General features: G+C 38.4%; 1 protein-coding gene and 2 long non-coding RNA genes across 4 annotated transcripts in view; 1 reads left to right on the top strand and 2 right to left on the bottom strand.

The window, feature by feature from the left end:
- The window catches only part of atp1a3b (ATPase Na+/K+ transporting subunit alpha 3b), a 20,433-nt gene extending 15,792 nt beyond the window's left edge, over window positions 1-4,641 (bottom strand). Inside the window, exon 1 of the mRNA XM_065245822.2 lies at window positions 4,219-4,641. Within this exon, the coding sequence (XP_065101894.1) occupies window positions 4,219-4,224 (6 nt within the window). The 5' untranslated portion in view covers window positions 4,225-4,641. The remainder of the gene's footprint in view (window positions 1-4,218) is intronic.
- LOC135727800 (uncharacterized) lies at window positions 2,247-19,563 on the top strand. 2 transcript variants are annotated; one of them, XR_012334785.1, is made up of 4 exons: window positions 2,247-2,769; window positions 15,153-15,231; window positions 15,537-17,962; window positions 19,429-19,563. It is a non-coding gene; the product is annotated as an uncharacterized lncRNA (long non-coding RNA). The 2 variants fall into 2 exon arrangements; XR_012334784.1 differs by having other exon boundaries at window positions 2,247-2,774.
- LOC135727799 (uncharacterized) lies at window positions 15,264-17,964 on the bottom strand. The gene is made up of 3 exons (XR_012334786.1): window positions 17,935-17,964; window positions 17,371-17,477; window positions 15,264-15,565 (listed from the first exon to the last, which is right to left on the bottom strand). It is a non-coding gene; the product is annotated as an uncharacterized lncRNA (long non-coding RNA).

The raw sequence follows: 19,563 nt of genomic DNA, 5'->3' as shown, positions 1-19,563 counted from the left end.
CCACGTCAATAGGACCAGGAGGTAAACTGTTGCCTACAATCTGTGTGTTTGTTGTAGTCCAAGAAAAGAGATTTACGTTGGAAACGATAACTCGCATCATTGTTTACTTTGGGGTTTGTACCTTTTGCATTTTGTTAACATGTACTAATACACACTCACACACCAAAGGAAATGTAAAATCGTGAATCGGACTATAGTTGCCCTTTAAGTTGGTAACCATGAGGCTGTTGTTCAAGAGCAGACAACATTAAACACCTCATTCTGTATATGTGAGTATGTGTGTGTAAGTGACCTTGGAGCCTTGGTACCATCTGTTATGCCGTGAGATGTAGACCAGGCAAGATTAAATAATCTGATTACGGCAGACTGGGATTAGCTCCTACTGCATCATCTCAGTCATAAGAGACAGAATCATTGACCTTTTTTAAGTGAATACACACTAGACCTGACACACTGAACAAAAATTTAAAAAAAAGACATGACAGTTAAAAAAACTGAATAATTTAAAAATAAATAACTCAAATTTATTTATTAAATAAATATTTATTCTACACAATTCTGATATTAATAATCATATTTTTATAATGAATATCATTAAAGTTTTTTAACGTACAATTTGTTGTTCTCTGTCTTTTGTAAAATAAGAGGAATTTACTATCTATAACCGGTCTTGTTAAAGTGTATCCCTCTTTACCCCTCCTGTTTTTTCTCCATTCATTATTCTTTCCTGCCATCTGTCCAAACTTTATCCACTAAGCTTTGCCAGAGTGTAGGGCAACTGAATATATGTGTGTGCTCTTGATTACAACATTAAATCACTGCTCAAAGCTACAGTCACAGTAGGACACATACTTTAGATACTTCACATTGCAAAAACGTTGTCAGTGGATTCTTCTTTATTCTTCGTAGTACTAATGTGTCTTCTTCTCAATTAAATTTTCTATTACACAGACAGACGCATGCACACCTTCTCGATCCTCATAATTTTTGTGTTTTTAGATTTAATATAAATCTAATATCCAATTCAGGGTATTTAACACTTGCTTTAATATGTAGCCTTTGTTTTCTCTGTTTTGGTACGGTTTTCACATTGGCACCAAGTCTATGTCGCAAAATTATGCCACTTTCTTTTTAAATTGTAGCTTTACCTAAGTTACCAAAGTTAGTTTGAACAGGCTCACAGAATGCCCTCCATCAAAATGGATTGCTTCTTTTCTGCTTCACCTTCACCAAAGGCCTACATTAATAAATTATTGGTGTGATGTGGAACTTAAGCCAGGCCCTCCACACATCTCCCCACCAATGGACCATCAGATCTGAGGGGGCAGTATACTGCGTCAACACTGAGGAAAAAGGAGGACGGGGTAATATGACCTCGAGTATCCACTCAACTCACAGACGTCTCTGGGACAGAACCACTTAACCCTGGACAACAATACATCCTTAATGCCCCTAATTGTGAAATAATTAATTTAGAAATAAGACTAAAATAACGGGTATCATACATAATATCAATTGAAACGTCATATCAGTATGTGGTGCTTTGGAGGGCTTTATTGACTTTAATTAAAATAAAATTATTTTACTATATGAGGTGTTTGATTATCTAAATCTTAGGTCTAACTGATTATGAATTGCAAAAATTTTAATGTGCTGGTAAAATAATGTTAATTACTTTTAATGGCATGCTTTTCTTTCATTCACACTCTTCCAATATAATCTGATTTTCCAAAACCAAATTCACCCTTATCAAAACAAGCAAACGTAGCCCAATTTAAACACATAACTCTATTCTAACATTGTTCTAATAAACCTCCTCACTACCGCTAAACACAAGCAAAAAAAATCCAACAGAAGACAAAATCCTTATATTATATTATTGAATCATATGCATTTCTCTCTTGATTATTCCACATTACAGAACTATTGCCTCCATATCCTTGGTCACTATTTGTTCGTACCATCTATACCCAGGTAACACGGCCCACTCTCTGGAAACACAAGCTCAGTCAGGCTAATTACATGTAACAGGATCTGTGTCTTTTCCTTCTCCTCCATCCCGGCTACAGAGTTCTGCTGCAGCACAACCCCACCCCTTCCCCTCCTCCCATATTCAATCACTTGCATATTATGCACATACACACAGTACACTGCTGCATCATCACCTGTCGTAAGGTAACGTGAGTAGGCTACAGTACATAATGTAATTTTACAATCTGTCTTTCTTGGTTCAATAACCTATTTTGGCTGAAGAGATGCTGCCAGTTTACTAAGAGTTAAAACACACAATAAAAAAATCTAATTATTTTTAAATTAGGCTGTATGCAATGCATTACAGTTAATTTAGCTGTTCACTTTTGAGCCGCTGCAGGTTGGCATTTTCATATTTGAAGATTATTACACTTTAATTTCCTTTTTTTTAACAAATCAGCTAACACTTAATTATCTATTAATAATTAATCAAATATTTTATTTGTAGTTTGGTTAGATTTGATTTTTTAACTACACTCATATATGGCCCAAAAAACTTTAGTTAATATCATCTATTCGCTTTCTCCATCTGCCTATCACAGGCAGGTACAGGGAATTTCCACTCGCGTGGCTCCTCCTCGTCTGACGCAGTTAGCGGCCTATGGGAATCAAACGGATGTGATGATACTGATGATGATGATGGTGCATTGCCACAAGCATCACTGCGACAGATACCGGTACATCATGTTTCAGCAAACCACCCCATATCCAAGGATAAAATTAAAGGGAACCGCTTGAGTAAGGTACCATCTGTTATTTTCCCCTCTATTTGACCAGGTAAACTGTCACACAATTAATCTGTTGGCTACACACAAGGGCTTGCGTAATCACTTTTTGCCATATTCGTCATTAGATTTGGCGCATAAGCTGAATAGACTATTTGACATTACATATTTCTAATGGATTATTTTTTCACGTTAATAACTTAACCGGTCCATCTGTCCGTGGCAAGGACGACCTAGGCTACATCCGCTGCTGATAATCGCTTTCTTATTGCACAGTGGCATGCACGTATTACCACGTCACACAATTATAGGACATATGATTTTATATGTAGCCTAACGAATTATGAAACGCTGATGAGGCAAAATGCGCATCTGAGACTGACATTCATTTAACCCTCAACGCGGAGACACGGGGTTCTTGAGTGAATCCAATTCAAATTCGACCTCTCGGGTCATTGTTCAAAACTGAATCTATAAAATTTGCTCGTTACGATCCCCCTCCTGTAATGACCCGCGCGAGTTTATGTCACAGATGCAGATAATAAGCCGGGTTGAGAACCGATTCCCGGTAACCGCATTATGACGCATGGACTTCAGCGATGGACCGGCTGTGAGACGAAGTGTATGAACACGTCCAGATACGACACTTAAACACAACAATGTCGCTCACTAACTGCGAATATAATTGAAAGTCACGTTTTCTTCATCCTTTATGCGAACTGACTGTACAGGAGGCACGCGCTGCGGTCAGCAAGTATTGGGAATGATGTGTGTGTGTGAAGGGGGATGCTTCATGAGTGAAGGTGGCACGATACCCACAATGCGAGCCATAAAAAACGTAATAAAACATATAAAACAACTTTATTGGGCTTATGATACTGTATAAACAACATAAATACGAATAAGTAGTGTAAAATATTTATAATTTTACATTAGTACAGTAGAATCCTCACGCGCGTGACGCAAATGCAGTACTACGCAGTAATGCCCTTTACAAAGTCTTTGACAAGCATAACCCGATTAGACTGGCAAGAAAACTGAAGAAAAAAAACAGCACAGATATTATAATTCAGAGTGTACCATTAAGATTTCACTATTATGATGATAGCTGCACCATAATCTTATCTAGCTATATATCTTCAATGCTTATCAGCTAGACCGTATCAAACGTTTGAAATGGCCATTTAAGTGCCTCTTCTGACCACTCAAGTAATAATAACATTTAAATTATTAATGTCACTCTTACCAGCTTGTCGCAGTCTATAATGATGTACGAGAGACTGCGCATACAATTCAATGTCATTCTGTCACTTCATTTATATTGAACAACATCGTACATGACTCTGCAATTTGTAGGATGTACGGGAATAGAGTTTTTTTCTCAGAAATAAATGATATACTCTTGTTTATGCACTTTGATTAAGTGATGCAGTAAAAAGGGAGAAAGAGATGACGGTCTTACCCCCATGGTTGCGCAGTCAGTCTGTTCTCTTCAGGTAAAATAAGAGTGATGGAGCCGAGGATGTCTGTGATCAAAAGACGGGTCTTAAGAAAAACGAACAATTATAAACGGACAGGCGAGAAACCTAATGCGCGTACACTTTTACGTCAAAATATAAAAAGTTATTCGTTGCAGCATCTAGTTTATGTAACGTTATAAGCCTAATAATGCTGAATAAACTTAATGGTCAAATGAAAGTCGACGGAAAAAGAGTGCATTTCGCAGGGATGCCGGTCTCATGCACTGCTCTTAGTATTTGCGATAAACCCGGCAAAACTAAGAAGCCGCACTGCCCTCTTTTTGTGATCTGGTCTCCCTCCGCGGCACTGCCAGCTGCCGCACCACTCCGCCTGAAAAGAAGCGCCGGTGGATGTGAGAGATGCGCTTCTTCAACCGACAGACCTCATAAGCAATTGTTTAGCCAGAAACGCCCACATTGTGGGTCTTGGCCAATAAACACACGCACGCATGATTATCGACGTATCATTCGTCCAATCAACGTGAACACAGCATGTAAAGGACACCAATCAGATGCGATCAATCGCTCCTCCTGCGGTACTGCAGAATTCCAAAGGTGACAGCGGTACAGCATCATCGTGTGCTCTGAGAAAATTTCTATGATAAAATGGACTGAAAATAAGCTAAGTCTTAATCGGTGTGATTGCATGAGTATTGTATTGTCAACGTGTTTGGTTTATTGGTTGTTAATTTTTTTTATACTCACACATATATTAAATGTTGTCATCTACAATAAGAACATGTAGTTGCAGGACTAGCCGGGACTGCAGTAGGCCTTAAAGGGATAGTTCACCCAATAATATTTTCATCATCATTTAGTAGCCCTCATGTTGTTCTTAACTGTGTGCTTACCATCATTTATAAAAATATCTAAATAATGACACTTCATTTTTTAGGTAAACTATCCTTTGAAGTACACAATGTTCAATGTGTTTTAAAATAACATTATGCCTTATACTTAAGTTATTATATTTTTCTTATTATATACTGTAGTAGCATTGTAATTTTTTTGCAATTAACAAATAGATTTACATGGTTTTAATTTTAGTACCTCTCTGTTGTGCAATGATGCTGCATCATATTCTTGCTGCCCTCTGTGTAAAAAATATATATTGCTCTCCTTATGTTTTCACTTCCATTGCTTTTTTCCTGTAGTGATTTTAAAGCACCTAATGTTATAGGTTTATCTTCTTTTAGTTAGAGTACATCACTTTCAAAGTGTGACCTTAAACTCAGTGACCATATGAGAAATGATAGCTTGAAAGGTCAAGCTTAGAATGCATATTCATACGCAGCTACATTCAAAGAATACAGCCACATTAGAATTGATTTATGCCCACTCTTACAAAAGACTGGACTGATAGCACAAATCGTTACATAAAAACATAAGTTACATATGTTGGAATATATGTCACATATTTTTACAGTTGAGCAAAAGTATCAGCAACACAGAATATCCCTCTTTCCAGACACTGCATCTGTCAGTCTTTACAAATATTGAACAGTATCTTGCTAGTTGTTTTGCTATAATATATTTGGTATAAATCATCTGCAGACCCATCACCACCAGTAACCAATGTACATGACACTTTTTCGAGTTAGACTTTCTTATTATCTTTTTTTAAGTTAATATACTAAATACATCTGGATTAATAAGCAATTTATTAGGACAAGTGACAACTACATGTGAGGTTCCAGCTGAACACATCTGCTTTTACGACACAAATGCATAGGGTTTAATAGAATTCACCTCCCCATATAGGACACACACAGTGCCAGTGTGCTGATTTGCAATGGAAAGCAGTGGTTCTGTATTGCAGAGAGGACAGACATGGTGCCGCCTGCAATGCTTGTTATATGGTAGTCATTTTAACTTGGCTACAACCCCAATAGTACTTGCTTTGAAACTGGATTTTATTTATATAAGTCATGTAACTTATGTAAAATGTAACTTCATGTAATATATATATATATATATATATATGTGCGCTTTTATGCCAAACTGGTTTTGTGATAGTCAGATTTTTATGTCCATAGAGAGATTAATATTATACATTAATATGAAACATATGTAACGTACCATATAGTTCAATTAGGCTGCAAAAGCCCTTGGCATACAAATAAAGTTTTTTCAGATTTTTTGAAGAACCAAAATGGCTGCCACCATGTATGCTGTATCCTTCTTTAACCTTTGTCAGTATCCCCTACCCCCCTTGCTGCAGAGAGGAAAAATTTTCTTCGTCTCCACAGCAACAGTGGTCAGGTGATCTTATCACTTAGTCATTTTGCTGACTCAGAAAAGAAAGAAACGAGGAAGAAAGAGACAGAAGAAAGAGTCAGAGAAACGATCATTTTAATTATTGACAGTTACATTATGTTTTAGAGTTGTGTGATAATATTCCTGCCAGTGAGCTATGTGAACTGAATGCCTCACGTTCAGCATTTAAATGGAAAATGACAATCCCTAAACTGGTCAGTGCCTGATTGGAGAGAGAAAAGGATCAGTCTAGACACTGAAGGAGAAGGTAAAGGTTGAGGCAGTTTAAGGTGGACGCAACCATATCAGAATAAGAAGTAGAATGGGAAATTAATGAAAAATTAAGTGGTGATATATAGAGTCTTAATCTAATTAAAAATCCGTCAATCACACTGTGTGTAAACTAGGTCAGAACTCGGTTTAGGTCACATTCACTGTCAGAGGGACAAAGATGATACTTTAAATGTAGCTGTATGCTTCCCTAAAAGAGTTTTCTTAAAATAAAGGAAGAACAACCCAGCACGTGTCAATTTAAAACCAACAATTAGGTTTGTCCAAATTTACCCAACCAAGAGTTGAAACCAACCCAGCATTTTTAGAGTGTGGTGCTGTGCGACTTAGACAGGGAACTGAACATTCCCTCCCAGGAGGGGTGTGTTTTTTTTAACAGGGTGCATCTTAAGTGATTGCAGGGCTCTGATGCCATGATGCTATGACTGCTGACTCTGCAGTCTGTCGTGATGCTGCGTGTTACGCCGCTCGGTTCAGAAAGACATGTGCTTACTGGGCACTTTCTCTTTAAGAGGCAGACAGCACAGTGTCCTTGGAAACGACCTTGCTGGAATTGTAAGGGGGTGGGGAGATTTAACAATCTCGGTAAAGGTCACACCATCGCATACGCCAGGAATCAAAGCCACATGTCAGTCCAGGAGAGAGAACACAGTGAAAAATGATTGGAGATAAAGAATGAACGAAAGAGTATTAAGGGAAGAGAGGTCTCTGCAACACTTACAGACAGCAACCTTTCCAGATTAAAGTGACCGCATGTTATGCATTCTCGTTGCATAATGACTTCTCTGAAAGAAATAGAGGTCAAGATAGAAATAGACTGGGATTAAGGAGAGGAGGGGAGAGATGAAAGAGGAAAAATAAGAGGTTGAAGAGATGAGGAAGATTTTGGGCTAAGGGTTTTAAAACAAGCAATCACGTTCAGATTAAGTGCAGCTGCACTGTTTATCTCAGGACTCTGTGTTAAATGTAACTCATAATCCACATGGTCTTTGTATTAAAAATAACCTCTCCAAATGCTGGGACAATGTTTCAATTGGCAACATAATGAAGCAGAAAAAAATCCATAACTGCTAGAGAAATCACACGTTTGACCTTAAACCATATCAAGATACAGCCCTTGTGACAACATCCTAGGGAATTTAATATATGCAAGATGTCCATTTCACAAAAGTTTATCTTTTCTTAAAGGGCCCTCTAGGAATAATGGTACTGTACTGACTGCATAAGGAGCTGTAGGTCACAGAAATCTCATGCTGCTTTGTAAGGTGTGGGTCTTTAGATCATATCCGCACCAGGCATTAAAGGGATAGTTCACCCAAAAATAAAAATTATTTCATTATTTTCTCATCCTTATGTTGTTTTAAACCTGTATGTTTTTTTTTATTTTGATGAAAACAAAAAAAGATATTTTGATAAATGATGGTATGCACACAGCTTATTGTAACCATTGACTCCATAGTAGGAATAAAAATATATGATGGAATTCAATGGGTAACATCATCTGTGTGCTTACCATCATTTATCAAAATATCTTCATCATCATTTATCACAATACTTCCAAAATATTTTTCCTACTATGGAAGTCAATGGTTACAATCAGCTGTGTGCTTACCATCCTTTATCAAAATATCTTCTTTTGTGTTCTTAAAAATGTAAAAAATTATACAGGTCAGTGTTTCCCACAGATCTGAAATTTACTTGTGGTGGTAGCTGGTGAAAAGGGCGATCATTATTATCCACCGACAAAAAATGGTCTACTATACATGTAACAAAGAACTAATAATGTGTGACACAACACAATACTTTGATTTATAAAACATTCATATTAATTTCACATTATAGTTCATTAATCTAACCACCCCAAACTTTTTTTGCCATAAACAAAGCTGACACTGTTTGTCAAAGCACCACGAAAACACTTTATGTTTTTGCACTGATATATGAAGCAATTTGATGGCCCCTTTTATCAAACTCAATTATATACAATACTATGTACAGTATATTAATAGACAGTGCAGGTCTATAGATTATAAATGTGACTGATGTTATAATGGTAATAACTTCTATATAGGCACTTTTACTGCTTCTGCTTTCTATTTCTCTTTTGCCAATTAAAAAAAGCTTAATCCACTAATTATTTCAGATTTAAAAGTCTACTTGTTGTCCCGATGACAGACTTTACATTACAGCTTTGCGTTTTTTATATCCTGAGTCAGCTAGAGCTTTGCTCATTCAGTATTAGCACTGCTTTTTGCTACAATCTCTGTGCTAACTGTTTAGATTTTAGTAAAGATATTGTCTATTAATAGTAAGATTAAAAAATGGGATAAAGAAAATGAAGCGGCGCGTGGTCGTGACAAGAGCCAGTTGCTATCGCCATAGAAACCGGAGGCACGCTAAAACAGCACTCGAGCTTTAGCACGCTAGCGCTCACGGCCGTTCTCCGATCGACTCGGGTTTTACACACAATATTAATCAGACTTGGGACCCGAAGTAATGAACTAGGACCGACCCGGACCCATCTGACCATTTAAAATATAAACCCGGAACCGTACGGGTCCCGCGTCCTCAGTGAAGAAAGACCTCTAATGGTAAAACTCTGCTCAAGTTCAGAAACATGAATGTGACACTGAGGTTGCTTCACGTCGCGCCAATTCATTGAGAAACAGAGAGCACGTGAACGGACACTCAACCGGAGAGACACAACGTGCTTGCACGCAAAATGAAGCCAACTTAGATGCTATAAACACATATGCACATAAGCATATGCGACCATTTTGGTCGCAGTGTGTTCCCTGGCTGCTCCGTATGTGCTGCTGCAGTTGATCCAGTTTGCCGCGCTGGATGATGAGTTTATGACGCGTGCATCATCTTCACGGTCACCCGACCCCCACCTCTCTCTCGCGCTCTCTCTCTCGCGCTCTATCTTTCGCGCTCTCTCTCTCTCTCTCTCTCCAAAACACGGGTCATCCAGTCGAGTTCAGAAATATGGAAATTCGTAAAGTGATTTTTTTTACCTGGGCGGGTCGCAATTTACCTGGGCGCAGCGCCCAAGTAGAGCCTATGTATGGGAAACACTGCAGGTTTAGAACAACATGAGGGTATATTATTTTCATTTTTGGGTGAACTATCCCTTTAAGTCAGTCTCTCCAGAAAAACGTGATTATGCGATCGCATGTTAACGCATAATCAGCCAAATTCCACATATTTATGCGGATGACAATTTTTTTCAAATATACCGCACTTTTGCAGCATAAATTGCAGATTTCCGTGCGCAAAATATGCGAGGTTGCATGATTTCATAATCCCCAAATTTTCGTAGCAAAAATCACATATATCTTAGCAGAAAGTTGAAAAATGTTGCATTTACCTCACACTATAGTGCAGCCATGTCCCCTGTTGCCATGGGAACGTTTTAAAGTGACGTGATAATGTGACGTGAACATCATTGAAAAGCTGCAAAAGCTGAAAAAAGCTGTTTTGCAAGTTCCCGCAGTTTTTGCAAGTTCCCGCAATGTCATTGCATAAAATTGCATAAATATCCCGCATATTGCATTGCATTTTTAAGAAAACGTGCCGCAAGATCAAGTTCTGGAAATCGTGGTGTTCTGGAAGGACTGTTAAAGCAACACTATGTAGTTTTAATGTAAAAATGACTTACAGCTCCCCCATGTGGTTGAAAAGCGCAACAGTGCCTGGTATCAGACACTCTTTTGCAGGCAGGGGGAGGGGTCGGGCTGTGTTTCCTACCCTCCACCGCCACTTTCAGAGTGTGCTTGTAGCAGCTAGGAGGCTGCTCGGGTTGCAGCAACAGTACAATTTGTCCAGTTAAAAGTTGTTCTATCACTGAAATAATTTTAGAGACATTATTTAAAGGTAAAAAAAAACTACATAGTGTTGCTTTAAGTATTATATGAAATATATAAGACAATGAATTTTGTTGTCATACTATAAGTAGGCACATATACCTACACACACTAAACCTGCATTCAGACCACCAGCAACTAGTAATAGATTGAAATCAGTCATGTGACCTTTTACGTCATGCCGCCATCTTGAGGACCTACCGAGTACCACCAAACCACTGACAAGCATTGGCTAGCTTGCTACGATTTACGGATTTCTTATCTTTTACTGTCTATGATTCTTACAGATACAGTAAAGGGCTACGAAAGACAACATGTCGCATCTCGACTGTCATGAAAAGAAACGCTACTTTAAAAAAATATATCTTGGTTAGGGTGTGATGCCTACTCGATCCCTGATGCGTTCTTCCAGCCGCTGTCCGCTGCTTCCGAACTACCACTATTTTTACAACACTAAAAGGCGCAACACAACATGAAACTTTGCTCGAAGTATCACCTGGATCTCTACACATGAACGCGAGCATTGAGAACATTGTTTGTGTACACGGAGTTTACTAAAAATAAAGATTTTGTACAACTGACTTTGGCTGTTATGTTGTCCGCTCGTCATCTCTGCCGGACGTAAATAATCGATTTCCGAATGCGAATGAATGAATCTCATATGAGGCTCCTTTTTCAACTAGAAGGTCAATATTGTTTTTCACTTGCGACAAAACAACTAATTATCGGTGCATTTTTATGGAACTATGCTTTAGGAGTTATCCATCCATTACTCTCCTCCCTCCTTACGTCGCATTTGGAGATCGATACATCTGGACTGGGAAGAAGGCGGCGAGCGGACGCTAAATCATCCAAAGTCAGTTTTTCAAAACCTTCTTTTTAGTTAACTCTGTGTTCACAAACAATGTTCTCAATGCTCGAGTTCACGTGTAGAGACACAGGCGATACTTCGAGCAAAATATCATGTTGTGTTGAGCCTTCTTAGTGTTGTAAAAATAGCGATTTTGATGCTCACAGCATATTGAAGGCATAGCTTCTAGTTCTTTTGCGACCACTTCAGGTCCTCAAAATGGCGGAAGACAAGTGAGTGACGTCAGCTGATATTCATGTATAGCAGAGCAGTGCAATCTCATTTATTTAAATAAAAGCTTGGCAACTTCCAGCGACACAAGCGACAGTGACCATTGGCGACTGGATGGGGAGTGTCCGTTTTTGCGACAAAGTTGAGAAAAGTAGAACTTTATGAAAATGATGAGCAATTTTCGGGAGCGGTTACGGGTGAGAGCGAAGCTGTGGAGTTTACATCATCCGTCTCTCGTCAGTTACTAGAGTAGACAGTATTCATTTGTTACTGACAACCAGATTTAGAAATGCCAACGACCTCATTGAAAGAGACGAGCGACAAATGGGAATGTATAATGTGAATGTACACTAAAACATGGGCAGCGCCGCAGCACACACATTTGGGTTGTTATTAACCCTAATTTATCATTGCTTATGATAAAGCTTTTTATTAGGATACGTTTTCAAGACACGTGCATGTACAGACACACAAACATCTTGAAAATAATGTTGCTTTTGCCTCATTAGTTTGATCAATTGTTGTGGCTATAGATTTCAGACACCTCATTATTTTCCTGCCATTTCTCTCTCTTGCTGTTTTTCTTACTGTGTGTATCAATCACACAATACACACAAATAAAATATCAAATCAGCAGTTTCTGTCACCAGAAATCTTTATATGCGTGTGTGTGTTTGTGCTGCACAACTGCTGAGGAGATTGCAAGACATTTTATTTAATGCACAGCGTTTTTACCAGGGTAGAGATTGTAATGGAAATTTATATCTTTACATCTTCAATGAAATATAGGTTATGGATTGTAATAGAAATGTATTCTTTATGCATTTATTGTATTTGTATTCTTTATGCTTAAAGTAGTGACCCTAAAATCATTTTAACATTAATCTCTGACAGGCAAGCTAGTCTATATAAAGACAGAATACTGTAGTACATCTGTGACCTTGATTTCTAAGGACAGTAGTACAGAAGTCCTGGGCTCTGTGTAAGAGTAATTTTCCCATCCCACCAAAATTCAAAAATTTAATATTTAAAGATGATTTAGGTCATTTATTTGTGTGCTTTAATAGCCATTTAACTATTATTTAGCCATTTAAATATTTGTATGCACATTTTTGCAACTGTATGGAAAATGCACATAAAAAACTGTGTCCTTAATTAAGTTGCTCATGAACATAGAGCATGAATGGAAAAACTTTAACCGAATAAATCCCTAAATGTGCATCAAAAAAGTAATGTGCCTTTGTGTGTTGGATGGCATAACTGGAGTAACCAGCTTACAGAGCTCATTGCACAGCATCTAAAATGCGGTTTTTGAAGTTCTGAAATGAAAAGTCTGTAATCTCAATGGTTGGTTAATATTACTTGACACGACAATCTTACTTAACTGTCAACTCAAACAGCATGAATTCAAATCCGAAAGCAAATAACAGGTGCTGGTGTTTCATCTGCTTGCTCTGAGGTGATTATACAAAATGCTTTATGCTTTTCTTACTGATATATGGCATCAATTTATCAGCATGTGACAATGTTGGTCTCTTCAGCTCCCTGGGTGGAAACGCAAATGTTTAATACAATATTCCAATCATGGGCATAAGTTTATTAAGCAAATTTGGATGGAACATAGCTAATGTTATTACTATGCTTTCATCATACATTTACATGCAATCGCTAATGCTTTGTGTAGATTTAGCTTCATCTAGTGGTGAGATTGCGAATTGCAACCAACGGCTCAGTCCACCGCTCACCCCTCCATTTCGAAAGCTACGGTAGCGCCACTGGACAAATCTGTCATCATCCAATACAACATGCTGACGAAACGCGCTCTGTAGAGCAGTTTGTCCATGTTGGGCTACTGCAGAAACATGACAGCACAAAACGGCGACATCCATGTAAAGCCACCCTGTCTACTGCACACGACAAACGACGGCCAATAAACCGGAAGTCATTCATTTCCTAAGGATAGTGGCAAAGGGGCTGTGTGAGGTGCCAACCATCTGCGGATGCGCAATTTTCGGATCCATTTTCAGTGTTGGATACGTAAAAAAATGTGAGCTTGTGTGACTACACCGCATGCGATATGCCGACCAGAAGTGATGCATTTCAGTGTTTCCCAATCAAAAACTGTGTATGTGGTAAAAATTATTAATCCTTTTGCATAAAGGTGCTCGAAACAAATTCACGTGTTTTAGGCCATAAAACATTTTTTTTTTCATACAGTAAACATCTCCTCACTATCTGCTAGCTGCCTGTCCTCTGAACACACTGTAAAAAATGCGGTCTCTGTAGACAGTGCAGGCTTCACAAACTGCAACAAAAACAAAGTGGTCAAACCTACCCCACGAAACATAACAAACGTGTTCCAGCCAATAAACGACAAGAAGGATTTGGGAGTGGGGGTTGGGTGCGTTCATGACTCGTTCAGAAAGCACGGAAGGGAGGGGGAGGAGTTAGCTACGCTCCGTTTTGTTTGACAACACTTTTAACGTCAACAGGAAGGGACATCACACAGATTCGCTTAGAGCGCCTTTAACTTTATCAGTAACATTTGAATCCTCAAAATAAAAAAAAACTATCGATTATGTATATGTTTTTTTAATCTTGTCTCCATATGTTCACTCCAAAAAATTATTGGCAGTCTTTGTTCATATATGCATAGCTGTTTATTTTTTCATTTATTTGCGTTCATTTATTGATTTCATATAAATAAATATTGGAATGAAGGCTCTTGCGCTGGAAGTCCAACAATTATGTCGCAGTGGAAAGGCGGCTTAAGGGTACCCAAGGTGTATGTAGATAAAAATGGCTACATTTCAAGTCTTTATACGCCACTGAAAATATAGTTGTGTGTATTATATTGCATTTTTTCAAGAGTTCCTCCTACAATTTAAACGCTGAACCTTTAAAGTTGACCTTTTTATTAGTATGTGTTTCCTTGCATTCAAACCCATTACTTTTGCTTGCTAATGCTTGTGCTTTACAAATTGAGCTAGAGAAGCACTGTATATTATATCCTATTTTTCCTATTATGGCTTATCACTTTCCTTAAAGGTCCACTGTGTAGATTTTAAGCGACATCTAATGGTGAGATTGTGAATAGCACACAGCTCCCCCTCCCTTTCAAAACGCATAGACGCTACAGTAGCTGCCATCATCTGAGATAACGTAATGACAAAACTGATAATATAGTTATGTATATTATATATTAAGTTACACAATGCACCTTTACTATATTTTCACTAAATTACATAAATAAATATGTTTATACTTTATGGCTATACTTTATAGTAAACAAAATCTGCTGATAGACCAAAACAGACATCTTGTTTACCATAAAAAATTTGCTAGCGCGGCTCACCTGTTTCATTTTGTTGTTTTTTACCAGGGTCTTTTCAGCAGGGTGGGTAGCATGGGTAAGGAACTTATAGGGTAAGACCACATGGCGTTGTGTTGACATAAGCAAGGTTAGCAAAACTTGTTGACTTGTGACCTATAAACCACTATACTATGGCATTTTTTTTGTATAGTATGTCAGTTAGTTTCCCTTGAGACAAAAGGTGTGATTTATTTTACCCACACAAAACAAACATCTGCAGGAAAACCACAAATCATAAATTAATGATTTCTCTATGGCTCTCTATGAAACACACACAAACAATCTGACTCCTTTTCGTTTCTCTCTCATCTTTTTCTCAATATCTACAACGTAACAAAATACTCCTCTCTCTCACTCACCGTGCTGTTCTGGTCTCCTCCCCTTCCTCTCCAGTCTTCCATAGTGCAGCACGGCCTTCTCACCTTCGAGTCAAAAGTGAAACAGAAGCGAGGGATGAGACAAGTCAGAAAACAGAGAGATGTCTAGTAGATGAGTATGAGAGAGGGCCTGTTGTCTACTACAGAGTGAATCACTAATCCCCTTAAATCACAGCTTCTATTACTTATCACTCCAAAACAGCACTGTAGGGGGTCTACAGTCACATGACCAAATTCATTTCATCCTCTTAGCAAAACAATCACACAGTTTGTCCAACTACACACTGTAAGAAAAATCATCTTTGTTTCCGTCTATCCATCCACCTTTCAGAACAATGTCTTGTTGTCTAGTCAAGTTTTCATTATGATTTTTATCATCAGTAACATTTCTTCCACTGCAGACTTAAAGGACTTCATCTCCAAGCTTATCCCTTTCAAAACGTGACAGATTAGCACTGAGAGTTCTCAGTCCTGTCTGGTTATCCTGTACAGACTGTAATACCATCCTGAAACCCGGTTACTGCTCTTCAATCCTCCCTCCTTGTACTTCAAAATAAAATGTTTAGTAACTTATATAAATTACATCAGTTACAGTATTTGTTTAAACTTACACAAATTCCAAATTGAGCCAGTTTGCTTTTTGCACAGATATTGTATAATGTTTATCAATAACCAAATTGGTATAAAAAGATAAACATTGTGTTAATGAAATAACTGTACAGTATATGCAGGTTTGTCTCCATGTCTGGGATGGAACGCCCCCTTTCCACAATCCAATCAAATCTCAAATAGATAAAATCAAGCCCCATCCCACATTTTCCCTTACTGAATATCCTGTTACGCTTGTAACACAGATACAGAGGTATTTTTAAGCACAGAAATTTGTGTTTAAGATGCTGTGTGTAGATTTTAACAGCATCTAGTGGTGAGATTGTGAATTGCAACCCAAGTCTAACTGTGCATTCACACCAGCCGCAGTAGAGGCGGCAAAAACACGGTATTCGTGCGTAGTTGGATGCTTGTACATTTTGAGTGTACTCACTTCATTTGCGCGTGAAATTCTAGTTATTCGAGACATTCACATGGAAATTCGCTTCATGTGAGGGGCTTCTGTGACTCCACTCGATCCCTGTAAGTACATCACTACTAGAGCGAGCTCCTTATTGGTTAACGCGGCGTGAATATCCGCCAAAGTTCAGATTTTTCAACTTGCGCATTTCCTTGGGCAATGCTCAAATCCATTCTGTGCCATTCGTGCATACTGCGGGATGCCTATTCGCATCTTTGCATTGACATAACTTAATTAATTTACTCTAAATCACTTGCGCTTGCCGTCTCTTCCGCATCTGGTGTGAGTGCCACATTAGTCCACAGCTCATCCCTTCCGTTTTGAAACACATAGAGAAGCTACGGTAGCCACCACAGGACAAACATGTCTTCATCTGATAAAATGTAGTGACAAAACACCCTCTGTACATAACATAACAGTTCATTATGTATACCACTAAAAATATAGCTATGTAGATTATATTGCATTTCTGTCAAGAGATCTTCCTAAAAGTTAAGCAGTGCACCTTTAACTGTATTTGTGAAAACTAGTTGTGCTGGTGAGTGGAAACGGTCATTACTCACCAGCCATGACAACAGTGCACATGCTGCCATGCTCATCATAGTCAGACACATGGTTACGGACAGATTGGGATGAGTGCAGTTTGTCCATCACACTTTATGAACAAAGCTGAGACACAAGCCAATCAGTACAGACTCTCTGAAACACACAGCCGGTCTCCAACTGAAACATGGACTGTGATTGGCAGAGGAAGTAAGGATCAGAGGAATGTGAGCTTCACCTGCACACCGTCTTTTATCCCTTCATTCTCTCCGGCAGCTCATCCTCCTCTCTTCTCGTTTATTTTTAGACAGATTAGGCGAGGAGAGAGCAAGATGCTCCAGAAACCTGTATCAGACACACGGATCATGAATGATTGTGTGTGAAATTTAAAGAATTGCTTGTCTCAAGAGATTAATCTATATCCACAAATTAATTAAACTTTTTTTAATCATTTATAGCCTTATCTTTCTGGGTTTGTCAATGATATTCTTATTCAGCATTCCATGAGAGCATTACAACTGGATGCGTTTAAGGAAGGGCAGGGTAGCACACAAATGCCACTTAAAACCACAATATATTGAACCTATCTACCCTGTCTGTCTGTCTCCACACCAAAACACATACAGTCACACATCTAATGCTGAATCAGACAAAAGCCCAGAGGAGGTCAGGTGAATCACCCCAATCTTTCATTTAAAGAGGAGCTCTAAACTCTAAACATAGCTGTCAAGTACAGACAAACAATCCCAACACTATGACACTCATTTTTCATTTTATACAGTACATTTATGATTTTACTTACTGTACATTTTTGTCTGTCCTCCAATGAGGCCAGGGAACTACACTAACCTTTTCCACTGGTGGCACTTGCGCTACCAACTTTTTCAGTTACTGGCGCAAAATATGATTTGGTCGCACATATTTTTTTCAAGTTATATTAAGGCGCTCTGGATAATAATGAACAATAATGAAACTGTATTGCATACAGATATGCTTTTTATTTTACTTGCCATCTTTTAAACCACATGCCGCCTTGTTTTCTTAAACGTTGCAGTGTTTCCCACAGATCTGAAATTTACTTGGTGGTGGTAGCCGGTGAAAAGGGCAATTATTACCCACTGACAAATAATGGTCTACTATACATGTGATGTAGAACTAATAATGTGTGACACAACACAATACTTTGATTCATTGAAAATTAATATTAATTTCACATTATATTTCATTAATCTAACCACCCCAAACTTTCTTTGCCATTAACAAAGCTGACACTGTTTGTCAAAGCACCACGAAAAGACTTACTGTTTTTGCACTGATATATGAAGCAATTAGACCCCTTTTATCAAACTCAATATAATACAATACTATGTATAGTATATTAATAGACAGTGCAGGTCAATAGATTATAAATGTGACTGATGTTATGACTGATGTTATAATGGTAATAATTTCTATTAGATAGGCACTTTTACTGCTTTTGCTCTATCTTTCTATTTCTCTCTTGCCGATTTAAAAAGCTTAATCCACTCATTAATTCAGATTTAAAAGTGTACTTGCTGTCCCGGGGACATACTTTACATTGCTTTGCTCGTTCAGTGCAATTGGCTTGACATTAGCATTGCTTTTTGCTACAATCTCTGTCCAAACTTAATATGGATATGGTTTTAGAAAATATATGGTTAATTAATAATAAGATTATTAAAAAAATGTGAGAAAGAAAATGCAGCGCGTGGTCGTAACAAGAACCATCGCCATAGAAACCGGAGGCACGCTGAATCTGCACTCGAGCTTTAGCGCGGTAGCGCTCATGGACGTTTTCCGATCGACTCGGGTTATAAACACAACATTAATCAGACTTGGGACCCAAAGTAATTAAACTAGGACCTAACCGGACCCGACAAACCATTTAAAATATAAACCCGGAACCATACGAGTCCCGCGTCCTCAGTGAAGAAAGACCTCTGCTCAAGTTCAGAAACAAGGAAGACACTGCGCTTGCGTCGCGTCCCATCCAATTCATTGAGAAACAGCTGAGCACGCAAACGCACACTGATAGGGAGAGACACGACGTGCTTTCACGCAAAATGAAGCCAACGTGTTGATGGCTCAGAGCACGTTATAAAACGTATTCTTAAGATCCACATTTCTGTTTTAATAAATGCTCACAGTAAATCATAGCATATTGTCTAAAACATTAGGTAGCACATTTGCGACCCATTAAAAATTAGGGTCGCAACGGCAGTTCAAAAGGTCGCATATGCGACCATTTTGGTCGCAGTGTAGCTCCCTGAATGAGGCTGTGATGCTGCTGTGGTGATGTCATTGGTTGCTTAGCAACAGCTTTCCTTGGGGTACAGGGAGCCAGGGCTTCTGCAGGAACATTCTGGATTATTTTGGGATGTTGAATTCACATCACTCTGTTAAGGAACAC

This window comes from Paramisgurnus dabryanus, chromosome 13 (assembly GCF_030506205.2).
Source record: "Paramisgurnus dabryanus chromosome 13, PD_genome_1.1, whole genome shotgun sequence".
NCBI classification, from domain to species: Eukaryota; Metazoa; Chordata; class Actinopteri; order Cypriniformes; family Cobitidae; genus Paramisgurnus; species Paramisgurnus dabryanus.
Note: the sequence above shows the minus strand (reverse complement) of the source record. Positions and strands in the feature narration are given on the sequence as shown.